At 39.9% G+C, this 18,966-nt stretch overlaps 1 protein-coding gene across 1 annotated transcript in view; it reads left to right on the top strand.

Moving 5' to 3' along the window:
• Positions 1 to 18,966, top strand: part of CEP55 (centrosomal protein 55) — a 37,278-nt gene that overhangs the window by 7,912 nt on the left and 10,400 nt on the right. Inside the window, exon 4 of the mRNA XM_063435240.1 lies at positions 6,998 to 7,057. Coding sequence (XP_063291310.1) covers positions 6,998 to 7,057 — 60 coding nt within the window. The remainder of the gene's footprint in view (positions 1 to 6,997; positions 7,058 to 18,966) is intronic.

Here is an 18,966-nt window from a genome sequence, read left to right as displayed (position 1 = left end):
ACTAGAACGTGCTTCCACTCCTACAACAAAGTCAGACACGGTTCTGTGACGTTCGACATCCTCATGCATTGCATGAGGATCTTGAACCTCCTCTGAAGTTTCTCATAAAGATCACTTGAAGACAACATAGTGTTGAGTGAGTGGCTATCAGGACTGGGTCTCTGTGCTGGAAGCAAGTTAGAGGGACACTCCAGGCACCAAAATAACTTCATCTAAAAGTAAGTTGTTAGGGTGTCAGGCTTGAATGGTTTAACCACAAAGTTGTCCAGGTGATGTGTACTCCCACTGGCAGCATCGGGCTTCAGATTCAGGCTTTTCACATTCTGGAAGGGGCGCTACTGATTGGCTGAGAGCGTCAGCTGATGATGTCAGTCATAAACTCCCCATTCACAAAACTGGCTTGAAAAAGGTGCGTTTTCTTTCCAAACCCCTGCCTGGCAGCACTCAGAAGGTGGATGACCCTGTGGGAGTGGATATCGCCACTGGAGGCAACTTTGTAGTTAGACTGTTAAAGAACGGTTTAACCCTTTGAGGTAAAAGTGCCTCCTAGCACTTTGACAACTTCATTTAGATTAAGTTGTTTTGATGCCTGAAGAGTCCCTTTTAAGTACACTTTTTTTTTTAAATCTTTATTTTTGTCGTGCATTGCGTAACAGCAAAGATGCATATCTGTCACTTTAGCATAATAAACTGTATGATATTATTAGTATTAAACATATACAGTGATTGTGGTTTAAGTAAACTTTTTTTTTAAATTTTTATTATTTTGGCAGGCCCAGATATCTAAATAGGCACTAGAACACTATATAGCTTTAGGAATACATGTTTGTATTCCTAAAGCTATAATGTTCCTTTACATTGTCTGTCACTGTATTTGTACTCTTGTTATTTAGTAATGGGAAACATGACATTTGTGATTTCTCTTTTCACAAATGTATTTGTAGTGTATTGCTTCATATGTCCACTAGGGGGAAGCATTTCTTTGTTTTTAAAGACCATCTGGAAATGATAGATTGTATTGCTTTAAATACTAAAACTGTATTATCTGCTTTAACATCTGGTCTTGGTGTAGCTGGTTTTAGAAGTGTAGCTGGTTTTCTTATTTAAAGGGATCCTATAGTGCCAGGAAAGCAAAACCGTTTTCCTGGCACTATAGGTTTAATGGGTCCTCCCTCCATCGGCACTAAAGGGGTTAAAACCCCTTCAGCCACTTACCTTAATCCAGCGCCTGACATCTCCTCCCCTGCCGACGTCTGCTCTCGAGTGGAGCCGCATGCGCATGCGCAGCCAGAGGCGCGCACATTCAAACCCACCCATAGGAAAGCATTACTCAGTGCTTTCCTATGGGAATCTTATTTGACGCTGGGCTCAAATAAGTGCGATTTACTCAGTGTAAATCACGGAAGTGGCCTCTAGTGGCTGTCAGGGAGACGGCCTCTAGAGGCTGGATAACCCCGCAGTGTAAACATAGTTTCTCTGAAACTGCTATATTTTCAGCTGCAGGGTTAAACCTAGGGTGACCTGGCACCCAGACCACTTCATTGCCTATAGTGGTCCTTTAAAATTAACGGTTTCTTCAGTTAAAAAGTACAACCTAGGAGCAAAATTACTGGCCTAGATGAAAGGATTTTTTAATACAAAGTATTATCTTCTGCAAATGAAGAATTTCTTAAAGAATATTAAACATTTTAATATACCGGTAGACCTAACATAGATTCATAGAAGATACAAATTATAATCTTGCAGACATTGTGTGTTTGTTGAATTACCTGCTGAAAAGTTCTGGCTTCCTAAATTGGGCATGGGGTGGCAAGTTCAGCCTGACCTCTCTACTGGTTGTACAGGACACACAAGAAGCCGGGTTTTTATTTAAAATTATCGAAACAATTACATTTTATTTCACAATATCAAGCTGTAGTGTGTCCCGTGTAAACTTATATTTTTCTGTCATATGGTGGCAGTACCAGTGGGTTTTGCTCCTTCCTGTGGACAAGCATCTAACAAGCTTAATTAAATCAACAAAACCCCTCCCCCTTGCCCTATAAGAAGGGCTATCCGGCAAAACCAACCTCAGTTTCCTTTCTTGTCCCGAGAGGGAAGGACACAGCATCTGGAGGGTGAGACACACAGGCTGCTGGTCTGGGGGATTCCGGTCCGAGAGCTGCCCGGGCGGTTAGCTGAGAGACCATGCTACCTCCGTTATGGTTACGGAGCAAATGGATACATTGCCTCTTATGCCGAGAAGGTTCCGGCGAATACTTTCTGGAGGCGGTCTTGATGACCTGCGCACAGCGGTGGAACGCACGCCCGGGAGGTGATGCGTTCCACCAAAAGTTTCCGGTGGTGCGCATGCGCATGCCGAAACTTTATTTAAAAAAAAAAAAAAAAAAAAGGCGCGAAGTTTGATGCTCGGCATAGATGAAGCTGTGCAGTACCCACTGACAGCATGGATGCTTGCCAGAAGTGGTACGCCGTGTCACCAACCCCCCACACGGTTCAGAGGCATTTTGAGGTGAGGTAAATTAATCTTTCCTTCAAAATGATCTCTGTAAAAGTTTAGACACTTCATTTGCAAAGTGTGAAGCCACGTGGTAAGAAGAGGACGAAGATGACGGTATATGTACCCACTTTATGCACTATGATGAATTGCTGTGAGCAGTATAGGTACTCTCTATATGCTCTATGACGAATTGCTGTGAGCAGTATATGTACTCGCTATATGCACTATGACGAATTGCTGTGAGCAGTATATGCACTATGACGAAGTGCTGTGTGCAGAAGATGTATGCAATATATACACTACGATGTGTTGCTGTGAACAGTATATGTAATCACTATATGTTCTATGACGAGTTACTATGAGCAGTATATAAACTCACTATATGCACTATGATGAATTGCTGTGAGCAGTATATGTACTCGCTATATGCACTATGACGAATTGCTCTGAGTAGTATATGTACTCACTATATGCACCATGACGACTTGCTGTGTGCAGAAGATGTATGCAATATATGCACTACGACGTGTTGCTGTGTACAGTATATGTAATCACTATATGTTCTATGACGAGTTACTATGAGCAGTATATATATACTCACTATATGCACTACGACGTGTTGCTGTGAACAGTATATGTAATCACTATATATTCTATGACGAGTTACTATGAGCAGTATATATATACTCACTATATGCACTACGACGTGTTGCTGTGAACAGTATATGTAATCACTATATGTTCTATGACGAGTTACTATGAGCAGTATATATTCTCACTATATGCACTATGACGTGTTACTATGTGCAGTATATATTCTCGCTATATGCACTATGACGTGTTGCTGTGAACAGTATATGTAATCACTATATGTTCTATGACGAGTTACTATGAGCAGTATATATTCTCACTATATGCACTATGACGTGTTACTATGTGCAGTATATGTAATCACTATATGTTCTATGACGAGTTACTATGAGCAGTATATATTCTCTCTATATGCACTGTTGTGTTGCTGTGAACAGTATAGGTTACCACTATATGTTCTATGACAAGTTCTGTGAGCAGTGTATGCACTCACTATGGGCACTATGACGAGTTGCTGTGCACAGTATATGTACCCACTATATGCTCTGTGTGTGTGTCTAAGATGACTCGGCCTCAGAAGGGTACACGCTATAAAGTCCTTGTATAAGGACAAGAACCTCTTTAGATGTATCCACTAGATGCTCTATGTCGCATTGTTTTGTTATCCACTCGACCTTAGTAGATACACCCACTATATGCTCTATGCCGAGTTTGAAGTGTGGCCTCCGCTTCATTAGTTGTATGCACTGTATTCGTTAAGAATGAGAACTCAACCTCCGTGCATGCTCTGTTAGGAGTTACTTGAGGACTCAGCCTTAGTATATGCATCTACTATATACTCTGTCGAGTTGATGGGTGGTCTCAACTTCAGTAACCGCTATAGGCTATTTTAGGGGGGTTCTTTTCCTTTTATATACTCTATATATAAAAAAAAAAAAAAAAAAAAAGCCTCACTAGTTTATGGGATATAGGTATACTCTATATGCCTTATGTATGAGGTACTGGGAAGACAGGGCCTCAGTATATGTCTTCACTAGTTTCTCTATGGATGAGTTACCAGGAGATGTATGCTCATTAGCCGGTATAGAGATGGCATCTTCACAGTAGCTCGTATATCTATATCTATATCATCTCCACAGGAGTTGCGTAACCCCGGTATATGGCATAGGTTGTGTAGGTATGCTTTCTGTTCATACAAGATTCAGTATAGGTTACTGATTTCTCTGGCAATTTGGACGGTTAACGAACACACACAATGTAGGTGTTTTTTCATCAACACACTGCAGAACAGGATTAACCTCTGCCCCAGTCGTTTCAGAAATTGCAGTGGTCTAATAAATTCCGTTACTTGTAGCAGGTGATTAGCGTGTAACCTCGGTACTGTCTAAAGAAGTACTGTTGTGTATATTAAGGCGATTGTTTTAATTTTTGGAGATCAGACTGAGATCAGATCAGACTGAGCATACAGAGGGAGACCGACATTTCCCCAGCAATCCATATATTCTATTGCCTATTCATAAGAGTCCCTAGATCTCGTAACATGTTAAAAAAGAAATCCCACTGTTTTCTCTCCCCGATCATAGAAGAAGGGGTGTTGGTAGTAGCGGATCCAATTTTCAAATTAGATAGAGTTCATTTCAGGAAGTCTGTCTTCCGTCTAATGTTTTCTGGGTATCGCTACAGATGCTCTTTTTTAATCCCCTTCATGTTTCGTGGTAATGATTAAGGGAAAATCCGCAAATTCCAGGGGTTGTAAGGTGTATTGCCACCCTTCATCTCTTCATTCCGTAGATATGGCAGAAGGCTGTAAATTTTCATGCGCACTCTTCTACAGGGTTGGTACATCAACCGGCAGGGAGGAACCGGTTAGGCGCTCTCTCTCTCTCTCTCTCCTGCATGCGGTTATCTTGCTGAGGTGCAAATTCATCTAGTAGATTTTTCGGTAGTTCCTTTCAGAGGGATTGACATAGCCGTCTAGCTCAGAGAGGGTATTTGAAATTAGGACGTTTGGTCCTTATGTCCGTGTAATTTGACTCTCTGGAGTGGAAAATTGTTGTTCCAGCCAGGGCTCTGTTGACAAACTTTTCAACGACCAAGTCACTTCCTGTTTCACTACAGGTCCCTCGGTGATGGATTACTCTCTTTGTAATGTGTCTTACTTCCGCTTACGTTTTTTCTAGTTGTCTTAGAAAATTAGGTCTATCGGAGCCTTATCCTGGTTCTTATTCCATGCTGAGCATAAAGTTTCTGATTCCCAAACGTTCGAAGCTCTATCGGTCTCATGATGTATAGGGATCTACCCTAGTGGTTCTGTAGAGTTTCAGGTTGATAGCCTGACTACGGCTAGGTTTCTTTTTCATCATCTAGGTCTGCGGGAAGATTTGTTTGGCTATGTTGCTTGGCAACTATATATCCTGTTTAAAGGTCTACTTTCTGATAAGGGTTAGGAATTTTTTGGGGGGATTTTGGGAACACCCCTGCTGGTGTGTTTCATTCGTCTAAAAACCCTTGCTTTATGTCTTCTGTTTTTTTCTTGTTCGGCAGGCTTCGGCGTTTTCTGCTTTGAGGTCCAGGCCTTCAAGCCTGAGAATCCTGCTGTTCTTAGAGTTTACATCCAGATTTTAAGCTTGAGGTTTTTTGTAATCTGCCAGGTCCAGACATCCTCCTAGAGTTCTGTTTTCCCTTCCTGGTATTTTTGTCCTTGAATTTTGATATATTTTGTTAAATTTTTTTTAGGTAACACCCGTTCGATCCTGTCAAAGGGTTTCCCTTACAAGTTTTGTTTCTCCAGGACACCTTCTTGGGGGCCATCTTATCGGCTAATATGTTCAGAGAGCTTCAGTCATTTTTCATCCCCAGATGATTTTTCAGTATTGCTCATGGTCACGGTGGTTCTTCACGCTAAACATTTTTTTTTTTCCCCTACAGGTTGGTACTAAGTGTAGCTTGAAGGAGCTTTGTGATGTCTCTTTTCCTAGGACTAAAGAGCTCAGTTATTCTGGTCCTCTGTTTGTTAGCCTCCCATAAAAGGTGTCAGGATACAGTGATTCCTGCAACTCTTTTGTTTCATTTGACTCAGGCGAGTATGTTGGTTGGCCATTTTCTCCCGGTGGTCTTCAAGTTCCGGCTTCTCTCAGGACGCTTGGAGTATTGGCTGCCTCTGGGCCAGTAAGAACACTTGTTTTTTTCTAGTGGCCTTCTGTTAGGCACCATCTTGGGCTTCCATTCCACATTTTCATAAAGCTCTACAGGTTAGAGATGTTCTCATCCTCTGAAACTGCCTTTTAGGCGTATAAGTTGCGACCTACGGTGACATTGAACCCGCCCTAGTTAAGGATCTTGCTATATCCCACTGGTACTGCCACCATATGACAGAAAAAACAGAAATTTTTACTTACCGTAAATTCTTTTTTTCTTAATATGGTGGCAGTACAGCTTCCCTCCCTCTATTTTACATTATCTTGATTCGCATGAGTTCTATTTGGGATTTTTCTTGCTACTTACTGAGGTTGGTTTTGCCGGATAGCCCTTCTTATAGGGCAAGGGGGAGGGGTTTTGTTGATTTAATTAAGCTTGTTAGATGCTTGTCCACAGGAAGGAGCAAAACCCACTGGTACTGCCACCATATTAAGAAAAAAAGAATTTACGGTAAGTAAAAATTTCTGTTTTTCTTTCTATTACCCCCCGCCCTACCTCTTCATTGCTTTGTGTAATTTTTAGAGGGTACTTGAGATGAGGACTAAATAGAGCTGTTTTGTATTCTGTGTTGGTGTATTGACTTATTCTATTTATTTATTTTGCTTTACAGGTAAATGCCGTGCACTGTCAATCTGTTTACTATCTGTTTAAAACATTTTGGAGATCTATGTAGTGATTTTAATTGTTTTTTTTTGTTTTTCTCCTAAGAAAATGAAAAATCAAGGTGCAGATGCAAATGTGGACATTCTTCAGGTGCAGTTAAAAGATGTGAGTACTTCAGTTGACCTTCATGTGTTATGTGCTGCTGAGTTATTGATGTTTGTGGATACCACATTTAACAAACACTTAATATTTGTTATACCAGTGAAAAGTCTCTGAACCTTTGAAATTTAATGTTTATGCCAGACACCAAATGTGCAATGCATCTGAGAGAGCACCATGCAAATGGCTATCCTGACTCTTTCTCTGCGTGATGGCAGATGGAATAGAGGAAGTGATGAGAAGTCTACACAGAAATTAATCAAATAGCAGAAATTAATGAAATAGTGCAGTTATTTGAGATACACTGTGTATACCTCACAGATGATGGGGAAACCTGTCATGGACTTCAGAGTAGACAAAGCAAATTAAAGGAGCACTCCAAGTAAAATAACCACTGCAAGCTGTGGGGGTTGTAGTACTCAGGCTCTCACCTATTGTAAGCAGTCAAACTGTTTGTGAATGGTCCGCAAGGAGCCGACTAACTCATTTGCCGGAGAGAAATGTCCTGACTTCAGGTAAGATGCAAAAAAGAGACTCAGGTAGAGAGACAGTGTCAGGTTGCTAGTGATTATTGGGGGGTAACCCCTATGAGAAATAAATTAGAAAAGTAGAACCAAAAACTCGTACCCCAAATTAAAGGAGGAGAGGTGTCCTATAGGATAAACCACTCTCTCTTCTCTATATGGAGCGAGTGTATATTTTGTAGCAACCCATTTGCAGTATTTGTTGATTAACTAAAATATAACCTTTAATAAATCATTTAAAATAAGTAGTGGAAAAAAAAAAATTGTAAAACAAGTAGAAAAAATATATATATATATACACACAAAATCTAAAAAGGCTGTAGTCAACTAGCCTTTATTACTGTCAGGGCTTAAATAGCCTCAGTCTGTTTACAGCCACGGTGGTTACAACAAAAAAGTAAAAAAGTAGTGGTTGTTCAGGTTTGTAAAGATTGTCGGAGTTTGACTTAAACACCATCCACATGCCACAACAACTTGCCACCCTGGAGGCAAACAAACCCAAACAAATCCAGATTAGAGCCCCCTATAATTAGCTGAAAAAAATCCTCACTGCAGCTAGGACACAGTTTAGTAGTCTGTAAATAGCGTTACACTCAGGGGTAAGTAGTGACCAGGAAAAGCCTGATCAAAACCCTCCACATCCCTAGTCCATAGCGGTAAGAGTAGTTAAGCTAAGTGTCCCTGCCAACGGTTACACAGAAACAGCTCACTGCTTCAGTTCAATTGTTCCAAGATTCGCTGGAGAGAGTAAAGGAAACATACTATCGGTCCCTATTTTTCAACTCCCTAAAGTTACGATAATTCTTAAACAGGCGTCCCTGCGCTAGAGAAACAACTGGAGAGTATTTCAAAGAAAACTTCTATCTGTCCCTAGTTTTCAAGCTCCATCTCTAGCTAGTGTTAAACATAAATTAATCAGGCGTCCCGACGCGCGTTTCGCCAATACATTGGCTCGTCCAGGGGAACCGGGTTACTGCCTGGTGGTAGTTTAAATATCCCTCCCTCTCCTCCCATTGGTCGATTGTTAGCCAATACTGGGAGGGGAGGGGCTGGGAGTAAGTGAGTGTTGGTTTAACCCATCGAGATCGGGTACAGATTCGGCACTTCAACCGACATCATTAGAATTGCTGTACCCTATAGTGGTACAGTAATGATTATATCGTCTTTGGGTACTAGAGGCAGAGGTGTCCATAGGACAACAAGCATCCACCTTCAAACCAGATTTTCAATAAGAGGTTCACAATCAGTAATTATATACATGCTCCGTTTCTATATATACACATATGGCCAGACACTAAGAATGTAATGTCCTTGTACAACATACAGTCTGATGTTGATGTGCTGGCACTCAGTTAAAACGAAACGTTTTCTAGGTGTTTCTAGGAAGTAATGGTTCATCAAGCACCCCCACACCTTAGATGTGACTACATTCTCCTCGGGATCCAGTGAGGCACTCTGTGTCCCAGTATTCTCTTTTCTAATGTCTAGATCCTTTGATTAGTGGAATGTAGGGTTTATATGAGCATAAATATAAGATAAAGTTAGGGAAGAGAAAAAAATGTGAAGAGACATGTAAAAAGAAAAGAAATTTATGAGAAAAAAATGAAATCCTGTTTCTTATGTTGTAAGCCAGTGCTGTAAATCATGCTGTAGTTCCATTATCTGGAATTCTGTACAATCTCCAATAGGGATTAACCCCTCTCTGTAAGTGCCACGATGAATGTAGAGAAACCAAACTAGTAATGCTGTAGGAAAATGTACACTTCACATTTTCAACATCTACTAGTTAAAATATTCGAAAGGTGACGGAACAGACCCCTCTTTTTTATCTTCCCAGAGATTCCTAGGCATGAATAAACGGAGTAAAATTAAATTCTTCATTCAGTCCTCTAGGGTATAGGGTCTGAAAAGAATAGATCCAGCGAGACTCAGCCTTTAGCAAAGAAATATTAATGTCACCCTTTCGATGGTTAAGAGTCAGTTGTTGCAGTACCTGGAACTTCAAGACTTCAGGTTTAGACGCATGGTTGATCCTTACATGTTTTGAAATCGGAGTTTCAATATGTAGATTGGAGATAAAATTAATATGCTGTAAGATGCGTCTGCGTAGTTGCTGATAGGTTTTTCCTATATACTGTAGCCCACACTCACATGTTATTATATAGATAACATTGGTGGAACTACAGTTGATGAATGCATTGATAGTTATCTCTGTTGAAGTTCTTTTATTCCAGACAGACCTGGTTGGTGCAATAAATTTACAGGCTTTACAATGTCCGCATTTGAAAAGGCCTTTGGTTGTTAACCAGGTGGAGGTAAGAGGTGTAGTCGAGCCAGGTTTCAGGTGACTGTGTGTTAGTATGTCACCAAGATTGTTTGCTCGTCTACAAGTCATAGAGGGTTGTTTAGTGATGGTCTTTCTCAAACTGGTGTCATATTGTAGTAACGGCCAGTTCCTGCTTAAGACATGTTGTGCTGTGTTCCAATGTTTATCAAAAGTTCCTATGAATCTTGTCAGACTCGGGGTGTTGCTGAGTTCCCTAGGAGGTCTATGTAGGCTTTCAGATCTGTCTACATTAGTGGTTCTTTGGTAGGCTCTTTTGAGAATTCTGTTGGGATAGCCCAATGACTTAAATCTAGTTCTTAAATCTCTCGCTTCTTTTTCAAAATCCTCCTGGTTTGAACAGTTTCTCTTAGCCCTTAAATATTGGCCATATGGAATGTTGGCCTTTACATGGAAAGGGTGGTAGCTTTGCCAGTGCAGCAAACTGTTTGTTGCTGTGGGTTTCCTAAAAAGTGATGTGCTTACATCCCCATTTTCATGTATGTTTATGTTCAGATCTAAGAAGACCAGGTGTTTTTCGTCAATGACATGAGTGAGTTGGAGGTTAATATCATTGTGATTGAGTTCATCAACCAGCTGTTTGAATTGGGAGAAAGAACCTGTCCAAAAGATCAGAATATCATCTATGTAGCGAAACCATTTGTGTATAGATGGAAAGTAATTTGAGTTTGACACATTAAACACAATTGTCTCCTCCCACCATCCCAAAAATAGATTCGCATAGCTGGGTGCGCAAGACGAACCCATAGCCGTGCCCCTTGTCTGTAAATAATATTTTCCATTAAAGGTGAAATAGTTGTGTGTTAACACAAAACGGAGCAAAGTTAGAATAAAAGTTTGTTCTTGTTCGATAAAGGTTCCCGATTGTTCCAAAAAATAGGCTACTCCAGCTATACCATTCTCGTGTGGGATGTTGTTATATAATGCCACTACATCCAAGCTGGCTATAGATGTATAAGGGGGCACCGTCAGATTCTCTAGGGCCAGAAGAGTCTGTTTCGTATCGCGTATGTAGGATTTCAGTTTCTGTACCAGTGGTTTTAATATCTTGTCCAGGAATTTACTAGCTCGCTCAGTTAAGCTATGGTTCCCAGAAATAATTGGTCTCCCCGGAGGTTTGTGCATATCTTTGTGCACCTTGGGGAGACAGTAAAAGGTTGCTATGGTTATATTAGATTGTGCAACAATGTATTTGAATTCATTCTGGGTAATTATTTTGTCAGTTAAAGCTAACTGTGCCAGCTCTTGTAATTCCTTAAAGAAAACCTTCGTTGGGTCATCCTTAAGTAGCTGGTAAGCAGCTGTATCAGAAAGGTGTGCCATACACATGTCTACATATTGTCCCCTTTCCATGAGAACAATATTCCCCCCCTTGTCGGAGGATTTTATAACCATGTCATCTTGTTGTTTTAGCTCTTGTAGAGCCAACTTTTCTACATAGTTTAGATTAGACCTGGATGGTTCGTGTATACCTTGGTTCTCTAATTCATTGGTACAGATCTGGACAAACATGTCAATGCAGGGAAATTCTTTAAGGTTAGGGGTAAACCACGATAGTGGTTTCAAATCGGTCAATGATTCTCCAAGTGTCTGTTCAGAGGATAAATCTGTCAGGAGTTGGAAAATATCACTATCTTCAGGGGTCAGGCCTAATTCTTTAAGATTTTTCAGATTTCTCTTTTCATGGTAGGCATGTAGGGCCAGTTTACGTCCAAATAAGTTAACGTCTTTGGCCCAATTGAACATGTTATACGTAGGGGTTGGTATAAACGATAGTCCCTTAGACAGTAGGGTAAGATGCCTAGGTTTCAATTCAAAATTAGATAGATTTATAATTTTGTTTTCCATATGGGTCTCTATTGGTAGTTGGACTTGTGCATCTTGTACCCCCACTTCTTTCTGTCCCTTAGTCTTTCCCTTTGTGGTCGTGGCCAGTCCTGGTCTAAAAAAGTAGTAGACGTGGACTGGATAGGGGCAGAGGGACCTGAGGGGCCTTCACGTCCTGAGGGATAATCACCACCAGAGGGAGCTGAGCCATCTGAGAAAGAGATATTTCTATCAGAATTTCTCAGGATCCCTCTCGGTTGGGCCCCAGGGGCAGGTTGTCTCTGTCTAGATGTAAATCTTTTATTGAACCTTGGTCTATCCTCTGACTCCGACCATTCCGTTTCATCTGAGGAGGAGAACCCTTTATTTCCCATATTGTTATTCTTCAACCTCCGTTTGTTTTTATTTTTAAAGATATTTCCCTCTTGGAAGTCCCTATAGTCCCTCTGGAACTTGTAATGTTTCTTTTGTCTTATATTTTTTTTTTAAATTCTCCAAATTTTTTTTTAATTTTACTTCCATAGTGGTGTAAGTGGGTTCCTTATCAAATATTTTTATTTTCTTGATTTCAATGTCCAAATCACCATTGGTCTTGTCTAAATTCTCTTGTTCTAACTTTATCAGAAATTGCATAATCTTAGCAGAACAGTCTAGCAGAATGGAATTCCACTCTGCAATCTGTTCTTCCGTTTTTACTTTGTCTGGCAATAAAATATCTGGCCTCAGACCTCTAGGTACCAGTTTCTGTTCAATATAGTGCCTTAGACTAGTAAGTTCCCAAAAACCTTTGAGTTGGGTTTGGTATAGTTTTTGAATAGAAAAAAATGCATGATTGATATCTGTTGGATCAAAGCTACTGTTCCCCAATGGGTTGTTAGAAAAAACATTAGCTACGTCTTCAGATCTTAAATCTGGATGGACAACTTGTCCTAAAAAGTCAGTCATATTGATATCAGTTTGCTATAGAGCCCAAACTATTCTTCCATTTTAAAAAAAAGGAAAAAATGATCTTACTGTTGTATCAATTGTCTCCCTATCTTAAATAATGGTATTGAAACCCAAAGATAGCTGAAATGCAAAAAAGAGACTCAGGTAGAGAGACAGTGTCAGGTTGCTAGTGATTATTGGGGGGTAACCCCTATGAGAAATAAATTAGAAAAGTAGAACCAAAAACTCGTACCCCAAATTAAAGGAGGAGAGGTGTCCTATAGGATAAACCACTCTCTCTTCTCTATATGGAGCGAGTGTATATTTTGTAGCAACCCATTTGCAGTATTTGTTGATTAACTAAATATAACCTTTAATAAATCATTTAAAATAAGTAGTGGAAAAAAAAAATAAAAATGGAAGAATAGTTTGGGCTCTATAGCAAACTGATATCAATATGACTGACTTTTTAGGACAAGTTGTCCATCCAGATTTAAGATCTGAAGACGTAGCTAATGTTTTTTCTAACAACCCATTGGGGAACAGTAGCTTTGATCCAACAGATATCAATCATGCATTTTTTTCTATTCAAAAACTATACCAAACCCAACTCAAAGGTTTTTGGGAACTTACTAGTCTAAGGCACTATATTGAACAGAAACTGGTACCTAGAGGTCTGAGGCCAGATATTTTATTGCCAGACAAAGTAAAAACGGAAGAACAGATTGCAGAGTGGAATTCCATTCTGCTAGACTGTTCTGCTAAGATTATGCAATTTCTGATAAAGTTAGAACAAGAGAATTTAGACAAGACCAATGGTGATTTGGACATTGAAATCAAGAAAATAAAAATATTTGATAAGGAACCCACTTACACCACTATGGAAGTAAAATTACAAAAAAATTTGGAGAATTTCAAAAAAAATATAAGACAAAAGAAACATTACAAGTTCCAGAGGGACTATAGGGACTTCCAAGAGGGAAATATCTTTAAAAATAAAAACAAACGGAGGTTGAAGAATAACAATATGGGAAATAAAGGGTTCTCCTCCTCAGATGAAACGGAATGGTCGGAGTCAGAGGATAGACCAAGGTTCAATAAAAGATTTACATCTAGACAGAGACAACCTGCCCCTGGGGCCCAACCGAGAGGGATCCTGAGAAATTCTGATAGAAATATCTCTTTCTCAGATGGCTCAGCTCCCTCTGGTGGTGATTATCCCTCAGGACGTGAAGGCCCCTCAGGTCCCTCTGCCCCTATCCAGTCCACGTCTACTACTTTTTTAGACCAGGACTGGCCACGACCACAAAGGGAAAGACTAAGGGACAGAAAGAAGTGGGGGTACAAGATGCACAAGTCCAACTACCAATAGAGACCCATATGGAAAACAAAATTATAAATCTATCTAATTTTGAATTGAAACCTAGGCATCTTACCCTACTGTCTAAGGGACTATCGTTTATACCAACCCCTACGTATAACATGTTCAATTGGGCCAAAGACGTTAACTTATTTGGACGTAAACTGGCCCTACATGCCTACCATGAAAAGAGAAATCTGAAAAATCTTAAAGAATTAGGCCTGACCCCTGAAGATAGTGATATTTTCCAACTCCTGACAGATTTATCCTCTGAACAGACACTTGGAGAATCATTGACCGATTTGAAACCACTATCGTGGTTTACCCCTAACCTTAAAGAATTTCCCTGCATTGACATGTTTGTCCAGATCTGTACCAATGAATTAGAGAACCAAGGTATACACGAACCATCCAGGTCTAATCTAAACTATGTAGAAAAGTTGGCTCTACAAGAGCTAAAACAACAAGATGACATGGTTATAAAATCCTCCGACAAGGGGGGGAATATTGTTCTCATGGAAAGGGGACAATATGTAGACATGTGTATGGCAAACCTTTCTGATACAGCTGCTTACCAGCTACTTAAGGATGACCCAACGAAGGTTTTCTTTAAGGAATTACAAGAGCTGGCACAGTTAGCTTTAACTGACAAAATAATTACCCAGAATGAATTCAAATACATTGTTGCACAATCTAATATAACCATAGCAACCTTTTACTGTCTCCCCAAGGTGCACAAAGATATGCACAAACCTCCGGGGAGACCAATTATTTCTGGGAACCATAGCTTAACTGAGCGAGCTAGTAAATTCCTGGACAAGATATTAAAACCACTGGTACAGAAACTGAAATCCTACATACGCGATACGAAACAGACTCTTCTGGCCCTAGAGAATCTGACGGTGCCCCCTTATACATCTATAGCCAGCTTGGATGTAGTGGCATTATATAACAACATCCCACACGAGAATGGTATAGCTGGAGTAGCCTATTTTTTGGAACAATCGGGAACCTTTATCGAACAAGAACAAACTTTTATTCTAACTTTGCTCCGTTTTGTGTTAACACACAACTATTTCACCTTTAATGGAAAATATTATTTACAGACAAGGGGCACGGCTATGGGTTCGTCTTGCGCACCCAGCTATGCGAATCTATTTTTGGGATGGTGGGAGGAGACAATTGTGTTTAATGTGTCAAACTCAAATTACTTTCCATCTATACACAAATGGTTTCGCTACATAGATGATATTCTGATCTTTTGGACAGGTTCTTTCTCCCAATTCAAACAGCTGGTTGATGAACTCAATCACAATGATATTAACCTCCAACTCACTCATGTCATTGACGAAAAACACCTGGTCTTCTTAGATCTGAACATAAACATACATGAAAATGGGGATGTAAGCACATCACTTTTTAGGAAACCCACAGCAACAAACAGTTTGCTGCACTGGCAAAGCTACCACCCTTTCCATGTAAAGGCCAACATTCCATATGGCCAATATTTAAGGGCTAAGAGAAACTGTTCAAACCAGGAGGATTTTGAAAAAGAAGCAAGAGATTTAAGAACTAGATTTAAGTCATTGGGCTATCCCAACAGAATTCTCAAAAGAGCCTACCAAAGAACCACTAATGTAGACAGATCTGAAAGCCTACATAGACCTCCTAGGGAACTCAGCAACACCCCGAGTCTGACAAGATTCATAGGAACTTTTGATAAACATTGGAACACAGCACAACATGTCTTAAGCAGGAACTGGCCGTTACTACAATATGACACCAGTTTGAGAAAGACCATCACTAAACAACCCTCTATGACTTGTAGACGAGCAAACAATCTTGGTGACATACTAACACACAGTCACCTGAAACCTGGCTCGACTACACCTCTTACCTCCACCTGGTTAACAACCAAAGGCCTTTTCAAATGCGGACATTGTAAAGCCTGTAAATTTATTGCACCAACCAGGTCTGTCTGGAATAAAAGAACTTCAACAGAGATAACTATCAATGCATTCATCAACTGTAGTTCCACCAATGTTATCTATATAATAACATGTGAGTGTGGGCTACAGTATATAGGAAAAACCTATCAGCAACTACGCAGACGCATCTTACAGCATATTAATTCTATCTCCAATCTACATATTGAAACTCCGATTTCAAAACATGTAAGGATCAACCATGCGTCTAAACCTGAAGTCTTGAAGTTCCAGGTACTGCAACAACTGACTCTTAACCATCGAAAGGGTGACATTAATATTTCTTTGCTAAAGGCTGAGTCTCGCTGGATCTATTCTTTTCAGACCCTATACCCTAGAGGACTGAATGAAGAATTTAATTTTACTCCGTTTATTCATGCCTAGGAATCTCTGGGAAGATAAAAAAGAGGGGTCTGTTCCGTCACCTTTCGAATATTTTAACTAGTAGTTGTTGAAAATGTGAAGTGTACATTTTCCTACAGCATTACTAGTTTGGTTTCTCTACATTCATCGTGGCACTTACAGAGAGGGGTTAATCCCTATTGGAGATTGTACAGAATTCCAGATAATGGAACTACAGCATGATTTACAGCACTGGCTTACAACATAAGAAACAGGATTTCATTTTTTTCTCATAAATTTCTTTTCTTTTTACATGTCTCTTCACATTTTTTTCTCTTCCCTAACTTTATCTTATATTTATGCTCATATAAACCCTACATTCCACTAATCAAAGGATCTAGACATTAGAAAAGAGAATACTGGGACACAGAGTGCCTCACTGGATCCCGAGGAGAATGTAGTCACATCTAAGGTGTGGGGGTGCTTGATGAACCATTACTTCCTAGAAACACCTAGAAAACGTTTCGTTTTAACTGAGTGCCAGCACATCAACATCAGACTGTATGTTGTACAAGGACATTACATTCTTAGTGTCTGGCCATATGTGTATATATAGAAACGGAGCATGTATATAATTACTGATTGTGAACCTCTTATTGAAAATCTGGTTTGAAGGTGGATGCTTGTTGTCCTATGGACACCTCTGCCTCTAGTACCCAAAGACGATATAATCATTACTGTACCACTATAGGGTACAGCAATTCTAATGATGTCGGTTGAAGTGCCGAATCTGTACCCGATCTCGATGGGTTAAACCAACACTCACTTACTCCCAGCCCCTCCCCTCCCAGTATTGGCTAACAATCGACCAATGGGAGGAGAGGGAGGGATATTTAAACTACCACCAGGCAGTAACCCGGTTCCCCTGGACGAGCCAATGTATTGGCGAAACGCGCGTCGGGACGCCTGATTAATTTATGTTTAACACTAGCTAGAGATGGAGCTTGAAAACTAGGGACAGAAGTTTTCTTTGAAATACTCTCCAGTTGTTTCTCTAGCGCAGGGACGCCTGTTTAAGAATTATCGTAACTTTAGGGAGTTGAAAAATAGGGACCGATAGTATGTTTCCTTTACTCTCTCCAGCGAATCTTGGAACAATTGAACTGAAGCAGTGAGCTGTTTCTGTGTAACCGTTGGCAGGGACACTTAGCTTAACTACTCTTACCGCTATAGACTAGGGATGTGGAGGTTTTGATCAGGCTTTTCCTGGTCACTACTTACCCCTGAGTGTTACGCTATTTACAGACTACTAAACTGTGTCCTAGCTGCAGTGAGGATTTTTTTCAGCTAATTATAGGGGGCTCTAATCTGGATTTGTTTGGGTTTGTTTGCCTCCAGGGTGGCAAGTTGTTGTGGCATGTGGATGGTGTTTAAGTCAAACTCCGACAATCTTTACAAACCTGAACAACCACTACTTTTTTACTTTTTTGTTGTAACCACCGTGGCTGTAAACAGACTGAGGCTATTTAAGCCCTGACAGTAATAAAGGCTAGTTGACTACAGCCTTTTTAGATTTTGTGTGTATATATATATATATTTTTTCTACTTGTTTTACAATTTTTTTTTTCCACTACTTATTTTAAATGATTTATTAAAGGTTATATTTTAGTTAATCAACAAATACTGCAAATGGGTTGCTACAAAATATACACTCGCTCCATATAGAGAAGAGAGTGGTTTATCCTATAGGACACCTCTCCTCCTTTAATTTGGGGTACGAGTTTTTGGTTCTACTTTTCTAATTGACTTCAGGTAAGATTTCAGATCATTTGAAAAAGGTCTGAGTCCTTACAATCATGGCACCATAAATACTACAGCGAACTGTAGTGTTTATGGTGCTTAGTGTTCCTTTAAATTATCTTGTTCACTCAGTCTGTCTTGGCTATTTGCCATAGTTGTATCAGTTGCATTTAACTTATTACGTTGACTCCACTAGCCTGTTTATTAATGATATCTAATGTATCTCATATGCCTGAATTATTCTCAATAGTGCCGTGCACCTGTCTTTAACAGTGTCCTGTTTGTAATGAGAGATTCTAGTTTCTGTTGAACTGAGCTGGGTCTGTGAGTGTAGGATTAACTTTCCTTATCAAAGTATTCAAACACAGTTGTGTTTTTTTTGTTTGTTTTTTTGGAGCGTGGGTGGCTACTTACTGTCAGGTGGCAGATTGTAGTGGTTATGGTGCTTGTAGTATTCCTTTATAGATGGGGGGGGGAGTTCATTTTTACCACATTGTTTCCCTTTAAACACACCTGCTGATTTCTGTATGCACATCTTCAGGCCCATTCCATGTCCTTCATCAGTGTGCGTTTGGTGTGTAATTTGTTAAAGATTAAATGTAGACACAAATAAGCATAATATTAAAAATCCTGGCCAGTGACCGTTTCCCTTTAATAAGATAATTTGGTGGAAGCAAGTTCTACAGTTAATCAAGGTGAATACATTTCTATTGCATCAGAATGTTGTAAAATGTGAGGATGTAATTAAACCTTGTATTCTAGTCCGTTTCTAGTCATTTGGTTAATATTCTGATGTGTTTGGTGAA

This window comes from Pelobates fuscus, chromosome 10 (assembly GCF_036172605.1).
Source record: "Pelobates fuscus isolate aPelFus1 chromosome 10, aPelFus1.pri, whole genome shotgun sequence".
In the NCBI taxonomy this organism is placed as follows: Eukaryota; Metazoa; Chordata; class Amphibia; order Anura; family Pelobatidae; genus Pelobates; species Pelobates fuscus.
This window is presented reverse-complemented; position numbering and strand designations above follow the sequence as displayed.